This window comes from Triturus cristatus, chromosome 6 (genome assembly GCF_964204655.1).
Source record: "Triturus cristatus chromosome 6, aTriCri1.1, whole genome shotgun sequence".
Taxonomy (NCBI): domain Eukaryota; kingdom Metazoa; phylum Chordata; class Amphibia; order Caudata; family Salamandridae; genus Triturus; species Triturus cristatus.
In genome coordinates this window covers 1,501,917,359-1,501,935,683 of record NC_140589.1, presented here as the reverse complement: position 1 = coordinate 1,501,935,683, position 18,325 = coordinate 1,501,917,359, and the positions used below count along the sequence as shown (strand labels likewise).

The 18,325-nt window shown below is 43.3% G+C and overlaps 1 protein-coding gene across 2 annotated transcripts in view; it reads left to right on the top strand.

The window, feature by feature from the left end:
* Positions 1-18,325, top strand: part of FERMT1 (FERM domain containing kindlin 1) — a 283,134-nt gene that overhangs the window by 258,107 nt on the left and 6,702 nt on the right. For both annotated transcript variants that reach the window (XM_085612639.1, XM_085612638.1), the window contains 2 exons: positions 5,722-5,846; positions 14,736-14,877. In XM_085612639.1, the coding sequence (XP_085468765.1) occupies positions 5,722-5,846; positions 14,736-14,877 (267 nt within the window). The remainder of the gene's footprint in view (positions 1-5,721; positions 5,847-14,735; positions 14,878-18,325) is intronic.

The following is an 18,325-nucleotide window of genomic DNA, read 5'->3' as shown; positions in this document are numbered from 1 at the left end:
GAAGGTTTTCAGAATACCTTTCCAGATCTTCAATAAAGGAATATCGACTGCCAGGTCAAACTCGCTCATCACTTCCCTTTTAAAGAAATCTAAGGGTAACCAGATCACACATCACATAGCATTTCTCATCTACATCTGCAGTTTTTATTCTGTCAGTTGCTGGACCAAGAAGTAATATCAAAGACTCCGACAAAAGAGGATACACACACTTTTTTTTCAGATCTGATTTCTGCCATTGAACAATAGAATGACACTGGCAGCTTAAAAAATTGATTCCAAAAGTTCAGTCTCTAGGTCACAGATTTTTCTACAGGGCCCTGAACACCTTAAGATAATCCATAAATCTCACACACATACCTGCACTTAAGCCGAACAAGCTTTGGTACTGCTAAAGGTTAGGTCCAGGCGCAGGCATTCAGGCAATGACTAACTGTAAAAACACAGCTATATTTATCCATATTTTTATTGTCTGCTATTAGTCAATGTTAAACAGAGAGGAGCAATACAGGGAAAAGGTAAGCGTCAAGGGCACCCTTCACTCGCAATCAAAAACACAACGAAAGCCCTTGTAATGCGTCACATATCCAGTAGATACTTTCAGGATCTCCTACTTCTTAATTTTAAGCGGGGGAAGGTTCTAATGCATATATATGAACCGCCCTGTTATTTGTGTAATCAGACCAGGTCCCTTGCATCGCGGGGAATCATAAATATAAGAAAAAGGTGTATCTATAGGAAGTGCCTCACGTAAGCAACCACCAAAGAGCGATTGGTAGGTTCTCTCCAACTTGCTGACTCTTTTATCATCGACAATTTTCCTATATAGGGAACGGAACCAACACCCAAACAAGTGCAGAAGAATGTTGTGTGTGTGTGTGCAACCTAAAAACCTTTTATCATGTGTGGTACACATCTCAATAACTCCCTATGGATCCCCGTGAAAGGAGGAGTTACTTCTTCCTTGCAAGCAAAAAATCGGGTTAAAGATGAGTTGCAGAAAGCACACTGCATACGTCTTTAATTTGTTGTGCCCGCATTCATGGTTAAAAACCACATACCATGTTTAGACCATTTTAAGCAGTATGGCAGACATGTTTCATTTCCATTTCACTTTCTGGCAAATTCATCAGGGCACAAGGACCCCATTCCACCCTTAAAGTTCCTTGGACCATGTGGCTACCAGGTTGGAGCCTACCATTAGGCAACCTGTGGGAGACTGGAACAAGTTTAGGGACCAATTCTCAGTCGCCGCCGGCGTTGCTGCTGAGTCAGAGTCATTTCAGAATGGTTGCTTCGTGAATCAGATAAACACTGCTCGCATATGCACAGGGCGATAGTGGGGCGAGTTATTTGGGATGTATTATGCTAGCCAATAGCAGATCTCCCACCCAACGCATATCTCAGCACCCCAAAAAAAACGATTTTTAAGTTTGGCATTAAGACAGCAGGGTGGACTACCTTCCCTTCTCCCTATACACCGCTGCACTCCAATCCAAAATTCCCTCCGGCTCTTTTACCTGGTTCCTTTGATGCTTGGAGGGAGGAGGGGGTCCTTATCTTATCTGATCTTCTCCATAACTGGGATGTCTTGAGGTTAGAGCATTGCAAGAGGGACTTCCACCTTCCAGATACAGAGCATTACCATTATACAAAACTGTGCACTGCATCCCGATGTCAGACTGGCTGCCACGCAAGATCTGACCCCAACTGGGCAATTTGTTAAACAAGTGGGCACCTCCAGGGAAATAATTTCCTTTTTATACTCATTATTGCTCCCCCACTCAATAACTCAAAGTTGCGACATCTAACATTTTGGGAACATAAACTCTGCAAGACATTTACTAAGTAAAATGGCGCAGATTATGGGGAGACATTTCGAAATGTAATCATTCCATAGGTCTGAGAGAAGCATACTACAAAATACCCTTTGACTGGTATCTCTATCCCACTAATCTGAACAAAATCTTTCCCAACACTTATGATTTGTGCTGGAGGGGGTGAGGACTCCTTGGGGATTGTTGCCACTTATGGTGAGACTGTCAATGATCTGCCCTTTTTTGACTGAGATACTTGCCCAAATTAAAGACATCTTAGGATACCTGATCCTGAAAATATTGGGGTTTGGACTCTTGGGCATACGTGATGCCACACTAAAATGACAAACTCCTAGTGATAGAGCTATCATGTGGCTTTGCTTCGGCGCCGCCAAAATGGCATTAGACGCGGATTGGAAGAAAAAATGAGGCCCCAGCAATAACAAAATGGCCTGCTCGCTTATCGCAAGCTCTCACAATGGAGAGACTGATGGACATTTTTCTAGATGATTTAAAGAATTTTGAGTTTGCTTGGGGTCCCTTGGTATCTTACCTTTCCAGAGGTATGCCACTGACTGCGTGCCCCACACGAACTAGGGTGCTTCATCTCTTCCAATTGTAAATCTGGGGTCCGAGTTCCCTTTCACTATCACTCCTGCCTACCTTTACGACCATCACTGGGACTATGAGCTTCCACTAGTACATGCCGCACGATTTAATCAGACTGTGTCTCATCCATGCACCCTTGCTTCTCTTTGAAGTTTTTTCCTTTCCTTTTTCCTCTCCCCTCGCTCGTGTGATAGAGGGAGTTTGAAGGGGGTTGTTTCTCATACAATGGGAGATGATTACTTAGGATTTGTTATTGTTTAGTATGTCGTACCTGTGCTATTTGAAAGGAGGTCTCTCAACGTCACAGACACTGTATTCTACAACCGCGTGTAAGTGATATGAAGGGGGGACTATACGATAGACCTTGCTGTTGTTTCTCTATAAAACTCAATAAAAACTATTTTGACAAAAAAATAAGTTCTGTTTTTCTAACTTGGTGTGGGATCCGTTGTGTGATGTGGTGTTTTTACTTTATTTTTGAAGTTTTGCACAAATGCTTTACACATTGCCTCTAAGTCAGGCCTGAAGGCTCTTTGCCAAGCAGCCACCGGGTTGAGCACAGGTTAATTTATGTTTGGCTTGTGCCTCATCCTGACAAGGATGGAGGTTGCTGATTGACCAAGGCTCACACCCCAATCAACAACCCAGTTTCTCACACCATGCTGTCATGGAAAGGCGGCAAATGACCTGGGGGAGCATTACACGTTTATTTGCCTTACTAGAAGAGATCCGAACGGGGGTTAATACACCACCAAAAGTGCACTCTAACAATGTGGCATAGCATTCTTGTGGAACTAACCATGGAGAACCAATTCAGTATTTTATTCGAAAGGTGGTTAAATGAAGAAAGTCTGTGAATTGGCCTAATACAATACATGGGCAATCTGTCCGCAGCAAGTGACTTTATCACATTGTAATTACTGATACATTTCTTAATGATGTTTGTGTTGTTTTACTCTTCACCCCACTCCCCAAATTCTTTTGCTTGACTCATGTACAGTAGTCTGACCCCCAGAAATGATAAAAGAATAACAAATATGTCCCAAACCAAGATTACAAATGTGAAAATATACAGCAAAATGTATAAAGAAAACCGATAGAGTAAAATGCAGAACAGCTTTAACAGTTTTACAAAACTTCAAAGGGAGAAGCCATTAATATAGAAATGTATGCAAACCTATGATAGCCAATAGGAAATCATTAAAAGTCAGAACGTCTTTACGTGATTCCGTGGGCACTTGCAAGTGCACACAGTTTTATAGGACTTGCACATTTTTTTCCCCTCAGTCCTGTTCATAAGGGGCTGTACTGAAGGTTAATGCTTTATTTAGGTTGAAGTACATGTTAAAACTAGGGAGGTTGTGTTTTTCTGGGCAGCTGTTTGAGTTCTGTCCCAGCACTTTGATGGGACACTCAAAGCTATAAGGAAATATGGCTTTACACTGGCCCTGATGGCATGTCTTTGGAAACATCTCAAAGGTATCCACTGAAACTGCTCATGGTTGTTTGACAACTTAAAGTAGAGTTAACTTAGGCAGCTTCCTTAGGGCTCATCATCTTATGAATACTCCCCAGTAAACTAATGGACAAATGGATAGCAGTGGCTCTCTCAATCTTCCTGTACACTTCTAGGCATTGGCCTTCGAGCAGACCGTATTTCACCCTCAAACAGTGTCCTTTGCAGGTCTCTGTATCTTCTGGGACTCATTTGACTCTAAACCACCTGGCTTCCTGACATTAGAAGCTGACATTCATGCAGTTCACATTTGCAGTGCGCAACTGTCTAAGGGGTGAGCACGTTCAATGCAGTATGGCTTTGATACATGGAATTGGAGCTGTTCCCAGCTTCTCCATCCCGACAGACAGAAATTCCCTCTTGATTCACAAATGGTACAAAATTAACTAGGACCAGCTTGCAATTCTTCATTTTACTGGGGCAACTTTCAAGGCATAATGGCACCGCACGTAAGGCCTTATTTCGAGTATTGCGGTCCATAGTACCACTGTACTCGTGGTGGCGGTCTGACCACCACCACTCTGCAGACCGTCACAGGACCGCTGCCTCCACCGGGAATCCCTCAGCAGTCGTGCAGCAGTAAGGGAGCTGTAATATGCTGGTGCTGCCCGCCATGAAAAGGGTGGCAGAGAGGCACTGCTGCTCCTGGGCTTGGGGTGCATGCGGGGGTCACATGCAGTGCCCCTCTGGATTTACACCCCAAGTTCCTGCACGGTGTGGCATGTATCCCACACCATTGAGGAAGATGCAGTCGGCGCTCTGATGGTGGCAGTCTGCATGTAAGTCTCTTCTATGATCCTAACAGATCGCCGCCGTCATACCGCCGCAGCACCGCCTGCCAGACCAGGATTGAACTCTTGATCTAGCAGGCGGGCACACCACAGCTTTGGCAGTCTTACAGTGGACGGTGTTTCGGCAGTGCCGCTGTAGGACCGCCAAAGTCTTAATAAGACCCATAGCATTTTCCAAAGACAACCAACATCCCTTATATCATCCATATTCTGGGATATTTGATTTCAGGCAGCTATATTCACGTACTAAATTAACCTTCAATTTCCAGGCACTTTCTGCCTGGCTCTCACTCGCCCTTTATCAACTCACTCACTACATTAAAGAAGAGGTCATATGTCAGTCAGAGCTAAAGGGAGAAATCACCCATGCAGCAAGTGGAATGACCTGGTAAATCCAGTTGACCCATCTTTTAGGTTGATTATCGCCTTCTCTAGTCTTCGTAGGTGTATCTTTTCTCCCATAGAATTAATTCACAGCATTTAATAAGTATGGCTCTATTCCCTGATGCTCCTATTAAAAATACTGCATACCCAGTGGCCTGGCAGCTTGGCTGGTAAATCATAAATCATGCTAGCATTGTTCACAACTGTTGTAAATGTTGAACTAGCCCCCCAAAACTCTGCTGCTCAGTGCTATTCTGTGAAAATGGCAGTGTTTTATTTTTTCTGTTAGTAGAGTGTGTGGTATAGAAAGCGCTTATAAATGCTCTACTGGCTGTATTATGACGCTGAACAAATAAACAAAAAGAACAAAAGCACGTTCGCAAGTCAGCCTGCATGTCTCATGCCAGTGTTTCAAAGTCTGCAAACAAATATCAGGCATTCTGTGAAGTTTTGAATAATGTTTGTGGAAACAGTGGTAATCATATTCTAATGATTCCATACGGTGTATAAATATTTGAATCCAAAAATATGTTGGACGTGTATATGAAGCAGGCAGTGGGCGTGTCGCCAGCAGTGCATCATTCTTTCACATGCTTGTGTTTTGCAGTTGGCTGCTCGCATTCTGGAAGCACACCAAAATGTGGCACAGATACCGCTCGTGGAAGCGAAATTACGTTTTATCCAGGCATGGCAGTCACTGCCGGAGTTCGGTTTAACATATTACACTGTGAGGTAACTATGACTGAAGAATGCCCAAGCTGTACAGAGGCCTCTTTGTAAAGTAATGTATTCCATGCAATCTCTCTGAAAGCGTTTCTTATACTCTTTCATCTTCCTTTGCTTCTCTATCTACCTGAATATACTAGTACATTTAGTCCTCCTTTCCTCCTGGCTCATTCTGTCCAATATGTGCCTGTTGGCTCTCAACCTTCAGTCTTTTTCTTTCAAGCTCCAGTGGAAATGGTCAGGTATTTTCATTATTGGTGCGTGGTTCAGGCTTTCTCTTTATCTATTTTTTTTTTTTGCATCTTTTATATAGCGCGAACTCGACCCGAAGGTATTGGAGCGCTTTACATGAGCACCGTATTTACATTACACATTCAGGCACGGGGAGATTAAGGGGCATATGTATGAAAGGATTTTGTATTCGCAAACGCTGCGAATCGCAAACACACAGCGTTTGCGAATACAAAATCGCAAAAGGAGATGTATGAGGCATTTCAGCCTCGCAATCTTAAGGAATCGCTAAATTTGCGATTTCTTAAGTTTGCGTAAGCATTTAAGAAATCGCAAATTGCGATTTCTTAAATGCAATGTAACACGCACCCAAGTTGTGCGATTTCTCCTTAAGAAATCACAAATTACCACCAACTTCAAGTTGGTGGTAAGTTGCGATTTCTTTGAAATATGCACTTTTTTGCATATTTCAAAGTGCCATGTGGTGTACATACATGCCCTTAGGGAATGTATGTGCGCCATATGTGCACACATGCTGATTTCAGGGATGCATCAGGGTGTCATCATGACACCCTTGCACCTTTGAAAATATTCTCAATTTGCGATTAGCAAATAGCGATTCGCAAATTGAGAAGGACTTCCCATTCATTGCTATGGGCCTCCTGGCCCATAGGAATGAATGGGAAGGTATTCCTTATTTTTTTAAATACATCCCGTTTTGCAATTCTCAAATAGCGATTCTCAAAAAATCGCTATTTGAGAATCGCAAATGGAGATGATGATACATATGCCCCTCAGTGATTTGCCCAGAATCACATGATGTGGACGCGACCCCGAGGCTCGAACCCTGGTTTCCAGCACCAAAGTCGGCAGTCTAGCCGACGGACCACATCCTCTCCCCATGAAAAATCATGACTTTTTCTGTGGGCAAGACAGTAGCCTTCATATTCTCTTGCCTAAACCTATTTACTTGCTGACAACCTTTCATAAATTTCATTTTTCTAAATCCCTCCTCTGAAGTGACCTGCAAGTTGTGGGTCTCCAGTGGCCCAGCGTGAGGGCATCCATTGACCGATTGCTTGCTCTATGATTCTGTGTTCACCACAGAGCATTGTCAAGTCGCTTCATTGGGGGCCTGACATATTTCATCTTCATGCCTAGAAAGCAGATGAGGCCTAGCAATCTTATTTGAGTAGTCCCTAATTTTTGACAGAGCCACTCCGAGAACTTGATAGTAGGTGGCAGCTATACCAGAGAAAAATCCAAAGTGCACCCGTCAGCTAACACTGGAACGTGAACCAACTTAGGAGCTGGTCTTCATTTGCCTTTACGGAGATTTATTTGAGACCAAGTTTGCCTATGTGTTTAACAAGCAAGGTGCATTGGTCTTCATGGAATCCCTTTTAATGTTTTACTGAGATAAATCCATTGAGTTCTCCAGTCCCCATGTAGGAATGTTACTAGCACAGCAGTAGGTTTGACAGCCACATCTCGGATGAACATCACCCTATTTCCTATGGCAATAAGTGAAGGACCGGCTCAGTGCTTAGCTGCATGGACAATACTGATTCTTTAGCACACTCGGGCTACCTCAAGCACCTGTGTAACTGCAAGAATAAGCCAAAAGTATCTATCAATCAACCATTAACCACCAGATAAGGCTGTTACAGATTACTATGTCCTTGAAATTGTGTCTGTGTGTTTGCGTGTGGGGGGGTGTGTGTGTGTGTATTTACATATACACTGCAAGAACATGGGGACTGACCAGAAAAAGATGTTGGCTTGGTCCTTTAGAGTTTAATCACTTCTTGCTAGGTGGAGACACATAATCTGGAGCGTACAAATTATGATGAGGTGGTAGGAATTTTGCCCCTTGACATTGCAAAGACCATGCCATTAAAAGAAGCGCTTCATCAAGCCCATCAAAAGGATTTCACAATGCAGGTAAGTTCATTTAAAATGTTTAACCCCTTCGCTGCTAGGCCCCTGTGCTAAGCCTTTTTTTGGCTATTTGGGGTAGTGCACACTTAGGCCCCTGTAACTTTTTGACCACATGAGGTATCCACGCCAAATTTGCGTCCTTTTCTTCCAACATTATGGAGATTGTAAAGGTACCAAGGGTTTGTGGATTCCCCTGGAGGTGTCCCAGAAATTAGCCGAAATACAGCTACATTTGTTTTTTGGGGGGAAAAATGGGGAAAAAAGGGCTGCAAATGAATGCGTCTGGGTTTTTCCTTGCAAATGGTATCAAAAAAGGGTTTGTGGGGCTGAAATGACCATTTTCTCAGCTTTTAGGGAATGATAGACTTTTGTCAGAAAACCAAAATTTTTTACACAGTTTTGGCATTTTTCTGGGACATAGCCTATTTGTGCTTTCAACCTCCTTCCAGTTAATGGGAGAAATGGGTATGAAAGCAATAATGGATCCTGGAAAGCTGTACATTTTAGAAACGTAGACACAGTTCTGAATTCATCAAGGGGTCATTTGTGTAGACCCATCAAGGTTTCTTTATAGAAACTAACAGTTAAATATAGGAAAAATAGAAAATTAGTTGAAAAAAACAGTCTTTTGTGTCGACGTTTTCACTTGTAACTTCTTCTAATTATGACAGCTCTTTGAAAGCAATATACCGTTACACCACTGGACCTTTCTGGTTGTGGGGATATATAGGACTTGTAGGTTCACCAAGAACCCGACGAACCCAGAGTCAAAAACTGAGCAGCAATTTGCAATGGCTTTTTATTATGTACCGGGTATATATCAATTATTGTGGGAAAATGTATACATGGAAAAATCGGTATGAAAGACACCTATGTATTTCTGAAATGGGAACAAATTATGTAATACCAGTTGCTTTACAAATCTGAATTACCTCAAGTCTCCCGATAAAAATGGCACCTCACTTGTGTGGGTCAAATGAGTGCCCGCGACAGGAAACTGCTCAAAACTCAACGTGATCACACCTCAATTTCGCAGTGAAAAATGACCCTTTTTTGGCAAAGTGCCTAGCTGTAGTTTTTTAACCATACCTCTGCCGGCACCTAGGGAAGCCTAGCAAACCTATACATTTTTTAAACCTAGACACGCAGGGTAATCCAGGAGGAGGTGACTTGACTGCCTCCGACCAGGTTCTGTTACCGAAAATCCCTTGCAAAGCTAAACAATTGGCAAAAAAAACACATTTCCCCACATTTCTGTGGTGGAAAGTTCTGGAATCTGCGTGGATCCACAAATTTCCACCCACCCCGCATCCCCCAAAGTCTTCCGAGAAAAATGGTACCTCACTTGTGTGGTTCGGCCTAGTGCCCGCGACAGGAAATGGCGCAAAATGCAACGTGGTCACACCTCAATTTCGCAGTGAAAAATGACCATTTTTGGCAAAGTGCCTAGCTGTAGTTTTTGAACCCTAGCTCTGCTGACACTTAGGGAAACCTAGCCAACCTATACATTTTTTAGAACTAGACAGCCAGGGGAATCCAGGATGGGGTGACTTGACTGCCTCCCACCAGGTTCTGTTAACCCAGAATCCCTTGCAAACAAAAAGAATTGTAAAAAAAAAAAAACATTTTCCCCACATTTCTGTGGTGGAAAGTTCTGGAATCTGCGTGGATCCACAAATTTCCACCCAACCCGCATTCCCCAAAATCTTCTGAAAAAAATGATACCTCACTTGTGTGGGTCAGTCTAGTGCCCGCGACAGCAAACGGCGCAAAACGCAACGTGGACACACCTCAGTTTCGCAGTGAAAAATGACCCTTTTTTGGCAAAGTGCCTAGCTGTGGTTTTTGAACCATAGCTCTGCCGGCACCTAGGGAAATCTAGCAAACCTATACATTTTTGAAAACTAGACACCCAGGGGAATCCAGGATGGGGTGACTTGACTGCCTCCCACCAGGTTCTGGTACCCAGAATCCCTTGCAAACCTAAACAATTGGCAAAAGAACAAAATTGTCCCCACATTTCTGTGGTGGAAAGTTCTGGAATCTGCGTGGATCCACAAATTTCCACTCACTCCACGTTCACCAAAGTCTTCCGAGAAAAATGGTACCTTACTTGTGTGGGTCGGCCTAGTGCCCACGACAGGAAACAGCGCAAAACGCAATGTGGACACACCTCAGTTTCGCAGTGAAAAATGCCCCTTTTTTGGCAAAGTGCCTGGCTGTGGTTTTTGAACCATAGCTCTGCCGGCACCTAGGGAAACCTAGCAAACCTATACAGTTTTTTAAAACGAGACACCCAGCGGAATCTAGGATGGGGTGACTTGACTGCCTCCCACCAGGTTCTGGTACCCAGAATCCCTTGCAAACCTAAAAAATTGTCCAAAAAACCACATTTTCCCCACATTTCTCTGGTGGAAAGTTCTGGAATCCGCGTGGATCCACAAATGTGTGGACCCACGCAGATTCCCGAACTTTACACCACAGAAATGTTAGGAAAATGTGTTTTTTTGGACAAATATTTAGGTTTGCAAGGGATTCTGGGTAACAGAACCTGGTGAGAGCCAGTCAAGTTACCCTATCCTGAATTCCCATGGGTGTCTAGTTTTCAAAAATGTAGAGGTTTGCTAGGTTTCCCTACGTGCCAGCTGCGCTAGGGCCCAAAATCCACAGGTAGGCACATTGCTGAAAAAAGTCGGAGCCTAGTGGGCTTGTCCCGATATGCCCCCGAAGGGGGCAGAAAGACTGTGGCTATTTTGTGTGGGGGTGGGGGCATTGGTATGACCATTTTGGGCAGCCCCCACGCATAAAAAAGCCTGCGTTCTCGCTGGCGCATTGTGGGCTTTCTGCCCACCCAGGGGGCAGATCAGGAGCCACTGCCACCATCTTCCCTCCCGGGGAACAGAAGGACTGGAATTTCTCTGGGGTGGGATGGGGGTATTCTCATGCCCATTTTGGGCAGCCCCTACTCCTACACTAATAAAACAAAAGAATCCATGGTTTCTAGTGGGCGTTCTGCGCCCCCCGGGAAGGCCAGATTGGGGGCTACTGCCCCCATCTTGTCCCCGGGGGGGCAGAAAGGCTGTAATGTTGCTGGGGTGGGGGCATTGGGGTGCCCATTTCAGGCAGCCCCCACCCTATAAACAAATGCGCAAAAAAAAATCCCTGGTGTCAATGGGCGTTCTGCCCTCCCCTGGGAGCAGATTGGGGGCTACTGTCCCCATCTGCCTCCCGGGGGGGCAGAAAGGCTGTAATGGTGGCGGGGTGGGGGCATTGGCGTGTCCATTTTGGGCAGCCCCCACCCTAAAAATAATGGTGCAATAAAAATTCTCTGGCGTATAGTGTCTGTAATGGTGGCGGGTGAGTTGGGGCATTGGCATGCCCGTTTCGGGCAGCCCCAACCCTATAAAAAACTTCAAAAAACAAATCCCTGGTGTTTAGTGGGCTTTCTGCCCCCCGAAGGGGTAGATTAAGGGCCAATGCCCCATCTGCCCTCCAGAGGAGGCAGAAAGACTGTAATGATTGCAGGGGTGGGGGCATGGGCATGCCCGTTTTGGGCAGCCCCACCCCTATTTTTACTTTCTAAAAAAATCCCTGGTGTCTAGTGGGCTCAGATTGGGGGCTACTGCCCCCATCTGTCCCCCAGGGTGGGCAAAAAGACAACATTTTGCCGAATTAAATTGGGGGGAGCAAATGCCCTTGCCCAAGGGGCCGCTCCCCCCTCCCTGGTGTCTAGTGGGTGGATCCCTGCTTGGGGATCGCCCTCCTGTGGTGGTCTCCAAGCAGGGATCCACTGATTAGGGGTACCATTGGAAAGGGGAGATTCTCCCCTTTCCAACGATACCTCTCCCGTCTTTCTACGTGCTCACGTAGCTGAGAGAGCCCCCTGAGGACGTTAAAGGGAAATTTAAATGAGCCTCTTGGCTCATTTCAGTTTCGGTTTCACTGAAATGACGTCAGCGCGCCGGGCGCGCCGATCGTCATTTTAGCGAAACCAGGGGGGCCCTTCGGGAGCTGGGGAAGCTCTTCCTCAGCTCCCGAGGCTCTTTTGGCATAAAGGGAATCCCTCTGGTGCCCGCACCAGTGGGATTTCCTAGGCGATGTTTCATGATGAACTGGACTCGTCATGAGCACACGACCACTGTGTGCCATGACGAGTCCAACTCGACATGAGCATGGAAGGGGTTAAATATACAAAACAATCTTGATTGTATAGAGAGATAAGGTACAAGGTTAATTACACAGAAATTGTTACATTTAAAAAAGTAGTTAAAAAGTAAATTATAGTTTATTTATATGTATACGTGTATATATATATATATATATATATATATATAATGAAAAAAACAAAGGTTATTTACTCCTTCTATACAAACCAAACTTTAAATACAATGGCTTAGACTGGAATGGGATAGAGTGGTGTGGCGTACAGTGGAGTGGAGTAGAGTAGAGTAGAGGGGTGTACAGTGGAGTGACATAGAGTGGCATTGAGTAGAATATCATAGAGTGGAGTGCCGTATAGTGGAGGTGTGTACAGTTCAATAGTGTATAGTGGGTTGGCATACAGTGTATTGGTGTACAGTGCAGTAGCAGACAGTGAAGTGTGTTAGAGTGGATTGGCGTACGGTAGAATTGCATGGAGTGGTGTACAGTGGAATGGTCTAGAGGTGGCTGGCATAGAGTGGAGAGAGGTACAGAGTAGTGGCTTACAGTGGAATAGTGTGGGGTGGCGTACAGTGGAGTTCTGTACACTGGAGTGGCATACAGTGGAACAGTGTACACTAGAGTGAGGTAGAGTGGAGTGATGTAGAGTAGAATAGCATACAATAGAGTGGTGTACAATATAGTAGGGTACAGTAACAGAGTTGAGTTAGGTACAGTGTAGTGGTGTATAATGGAATTGCATTGATTGGAGTGTTGTGGAGCGGAATAGTGTAGTGGCGTACAGTATATTAGCATACTGTGGAGTGGTGTAGAGTGCAGTCTTTAGAGTGAAGTCGCATACAGTTGATTAGCATAGAGTGTATTGGCGTGGAGTGGCATACACTGGAGTAGCATACAGGGGAGTGGTGTAGAGTGGAAAAATTGAGTGTTAGTGACATACAGTGGAGTGGCATATAGTGGAATAGCATAAAGTAGAGTGGCATAGAATGGGGTGTCGTACAGTGCAATAGGGTAGAGTGTAGAAGGGCAGAGTTGATTGGCTTGAAGTGGACAGGACAGTCATGAAATGGCATACAGTGCAGTGGGGTAAAGTGGAGTGGCGTACAGTAGAGTGGCGTACAGAGGAGTGGTGTACAATGTAATAGCGTATATTAGAGTGGCGTATAGGGGAGTGGAATAGCATTGATTGAAGTGTCGTACAGTGGAATAGTGTAGAGTGTATTCTCGTATAATAGAGTAGTGTACAATGCAGTGGCATAGACTGGAATGTTGTACAGTTGAGCAGCCTACAGTGGAATAGCGCACATTGGAGTGCGGTACAGTACAGTGGCATACACTGGAGTATGTTATAGTGGAGTGGCATACAGGTGACTAGCGTTAAGTAGCATACAGTGAATTGTCATAGAGAGGATTGTTGTGGAGTATGTATATATCTATTCCAGTGATGGTCACCACTGGTTTTCTATAGTTAGGTCAGCATTTCTATTGGACCGTTTGACGAATCTCCATGACACTTCTCAAAAAGTGCTACTCTTTGATTATATTGCGCATGGAATGTTTCGGGGAGATCTGTCAAGCAGGGGACGAAAAAATAGGGTGGGCCCAAAACACAAAATCCCCATGCATTTTCCAGAGGTAGTGCTACAGCAAAAACTACTGAACAGAATTACACCAAATTTGGCAGTAAGCGACATCTTACTCCACAGATTGTGTTTTTTTGTGATTTGGAGTAAATGTGTTCCATAGTTTTTTTCAGAAATTAAGGGTCAAAAATATTTGCATATCTGGACTGTTGGTTCCATGAGAGGCTCGATAGAATCTCGCCGAAGCGTCAATTTAAAAATAGAGCGTTCTGATTGGCCCAGAGATCTTTATATCCCTTGGGCCACTTTATTCCCATGGAATCCCCTTATGGATTTTGGTTAGGTTGTAGAAGTAGGGGATTCTAGGTTGCAAGATCACCAAGAAATTCACCTTGTTCTTAAACATCCACCCTTGGGTTTCGGGTGTTTAGAACATATAGGTGATTTGAGTACTGAGGAGGTCAGTAGGGTCCTGACTGATCGGAGTGTAGTATTTGCAGTTCGCAAGCTGGCAGAGACACTTGGTGTCATAATCAGAGATAGACATGATCACAATTGCTCCTACCTCAGGAGAGAGTCAGGAATAACAAAGGGAAAAAATCAAAATGTCACTCCCAATGATGTCACTGACCATGTCATGAGTGAGGTAATATGTACGTCATCTGCAGTGCATTGCGGGGGCGCAAGTTATAGTTATCTCAACAAACTAGAACGGCTGAATTTCTCTGGTTTTGTACGAGCGTAATGTCTAACTATAACATCCCTAAAACGTGTGTTTTTTTCAGTGAATATATATATAATCAAGGTCCATATATATGGAGCTAAGATGTAATCCTGTACTTGCCTATACATACTTACCGTCAGTAAACTTTTTTTAATTGATGTTCTGGCAACAAGAATTTGGAGTGCAAAATTAAAAAAATAAAACCAAGATATTGATGTAGCATACATTATTGGTTCACTTATTTTCCTATTACAGGTTTAAGGGAAGCAAAAACAAAGATCTACTTGGTGTTTCACACAACAGGTTAATAAGGATAGATATTGCCACTGGTGTTCCAAACACACGATGGATGTTCGCAAACATGAAGCAATGGAATGTAAACTGGGAAACAAAAGAGGTAAAACTACACATTTTTCAGTTTTTATTTAGACCACAATGGAATTTTAATTATGAGAATAAAGCGAATGAAGCATGTATTGTTGCCAAGAGCACCTTAAACAATAGAATGTATTCAATTATAGCACACAGACCTGCTCAAATGGTTGTAATCCTGCTCTGCCTGCCATATCAAACTGCTGTACTGTGCCTTTCTGCGTAGCTGGTGATCATCATTCAGGGAATTTGACAGTTAACATGGAGTTGTACAACTATTCCAGCAGTGGTAATTAAAAGTGTGTAGATGCACTGGAGCGTGGGGTGGCAAAACTTCGCAAGCTCCGCCGGCGGAGCACAGTTCACCGCCCACCCCTACTTCTACATCCAAAGTGACCAAAAGATCTATTTGTTGTGAGTCATTAGTCACTTCAATACGATTCGATGCATCTCTAGTGTCTTGTAAAAAGGAAGGTGTCTTTTTAACCCAAGGTTGGAGGAAATGGTCACAGATTTTGAGAATGGTTCTAGCAAGGAACCTATCTCAGAGACAATGGGTCTGCCTGGAGGGGGTAGAATCCCCTTATGGATTTTGGTTAGGGTGTAGAAATAGGGGATTCTAGGTTGCAAGATCACTAAGAAATTCACCTTGTTCTTAAACATCCAGCCTAGGGTTTTGGCTGTTGAGACCATATAGGTGATTTGAGTACTGAGGAGGTCAGTAGGGTCCTGACTGATTGGAGTGGAGTATTTGCAGTCCACAAGCTGGCAGAGACACTCTGTGTCATAATCAGAGATAGACATCATCACAATTGCTCCTACCTTAGGAGAGAGTCAGGAATAACAAAGGCAAAAAATCTAAGTGTCACCAGAATATCGAAGGACAAATTATCGAAAGGTATTGTATAAATCTTCCTTTGTAAGTAAATGTGAAATTAAGATTAGTAAATCCATACCTCCTTCTGCGCATTTGACTCTTAGATATTTTATCCCTCAATTTTTCTGGGCATATTGTGATATTGTGACCCTTCGATATTCTGGCTACAATATTCCCTACCACAATCGTTACCTAATGAGACATGTTACACTCTTTCATTGAAACAGCAGTTGCTTCAGACATAATATGTATCACTTTATGCTCTCATTTGCACAAACGTTTTCATGCCAACGATATTTGAGTGAGTAGTTACCATATGCTGGTACCACCACCTTAACTTAATACAAGCAGCAAATGCTTAGACTCACATAAAGACTCCCTCTACACCATACACGTCCCGCTCTTGCACTTTTATAAATAATTGTATTTGTTTTGATTCCATCTTCAAAGACATCAACACAAAATGTTCGTACACTATAGAAACATCAGTTGATTGTAATAATGTTTTGTTCTACAACATATTTGAGGAAAACAAATTGTATACTACACCTACAAATATTTTTAAAATCGAAAACATTTAGGGAAATTCAGAAATAACATTTGATCAATTTTTATCATTAGTGCACCTCTTATTTTACAATTACTAATTTTTTGTCTGTGCCACATCATCAAGAGATATTTTCTTCCCTTAAATGTGGGCAGAAATATACCGCATGACTTCTGTTGTATACATTTTGTACATAAAAAAATAATATACGCTTCTTTCGAGATGGCTCACTTTTGTTTTAATCTATTTCAAGTTCTATTGCAAAACTTCCTGAGCACATTTGCATACTATTTGATGAGTTGACAAGTTCCTCTCCAGAGTTTTTGCGCAGTAAGCTATATCCTGAAATAATTTGGTAAAGTGGCATCTGTGCACACTATGGGCCACATTTATGAGAAGTGTTGCATCACTCGGACAAAGCAGCAATGTGACACTTCGCAGTGTGCTATCCTTGCGACATCATAGATGCGCCATATTTAAATTACGGCGCATTATGTTGCAAAGAGTTTCAGATATGTCAGTATTCCTGACGTATCTGTATGCGCAAAAGTGGTCTGGGGTGTGTCTGAAAACAGACACAAGTCCAGCAATATGTCCTTTCACATGGGGTAAGCCCCATGTGAAAGGACCCATGTCACCCTTATGCCTGCCATGAGGCAGGCGTAAGGTTTTCACGCAATAGCGTCCTAGAAGTGGTGCAATGTAATCTTATAGAAATCAATGCGCCACATCTACGAGGCTTTGATGCAGGGGAACGCCCACCCTGCATACATTATACCTGACGCAGGTATACTGTAGAGCAGGGGCTTACAAAGTGACGCATCTGCCTAGATGCGTCAGTTTGTAAAAAGGGCGCAACATGACGCATATTTTACGCCACTGGTGCATCACAAAAAGTGACTCATAAGCGGGGCGTAAGTGTTGCTGGGGCTCATAAATAAGCCCCTATATTTATATTGGATGGATATATTTGAATATGCTCAACACCTTCGGTAAATGTGGAGCATATGGTAGGAGCCCTTTGACTAATTTAATAAGCCACCAGTGTTAGTTATAATCTTTTCTAAATCCATAATTTGTTCATTCCCTTGCATTGAAAATATTGAACTTCTAAAGTTGTTCTTTACTGTGGTTGCGAGGGGCATTTAAATATCTGGGTATCAGAAAAATTGCAATGAGGTTGTGTTGTGTAAGATTAACACTGAAGGATTGTTGCCAAGGAAGGTGTGCAGCAAATTTTTGGACTAAACGTTTTCTCTCACTTAGGGATAAGATAGCAGTAGCAAGCTGATTTTACCTAGAGCCTTTATGTTAGAAGTAAAGTTCCATATGCCACTTAAACTTGTTTTTCTAAATTATACATACTCTTGACTAGGCGTTTGGGACTATGTGATACACTCTAGTAACTCCTGTGACATTGATGGTCCACATGAAGAGGGTCTTGGAGCACAGAAATCCACAAGTACTATTATGCATGCAAAGTAATATAAATGTCCAGGTGAAAAACAAGCTTGTGAAGATTCTGGTATCCAGTTTGACTTTCATGGACAAAGATACATAACGTCAGAAGTATCAGTGGCATGCCATTATGCTTAAAATAGCAAATGAGAGGTTTATGTACCACTGCTAGCAGAACACAGTGGGTCAGTGTTCGACCGGGTCCTTTCTGCAGGGTCGCCCCCAAACATTTTGCCTTTACCATCCACTTTTTCCTGAATTTTGAGTTTTTGCGGGCCGTAGGACTCATTGCTCTTTACCACTGCTACCCAGTGCTAAAGTGATTGTGCTCTGTCCTTGAAACAAACATGGTATATGGTACTCAATTGACATTTAATTTACTTGTAAGTCCTTAGTAAAGTGGTACTACATGTATCCATGGCCTGTAAATTAAATGCTACTAGTATGCCGGCAGCACTGATTGAGCCATCCACCTAAGTAGCACTTTAAACATGTTTCAGGCCTGCCTATTGCAGCCTGTGTGTGCAGTTTTTAACCTGCCATTTCAACCTGGCAATGTAAACCTTTTGCCAGGCCCAATCCTTCCTTTTT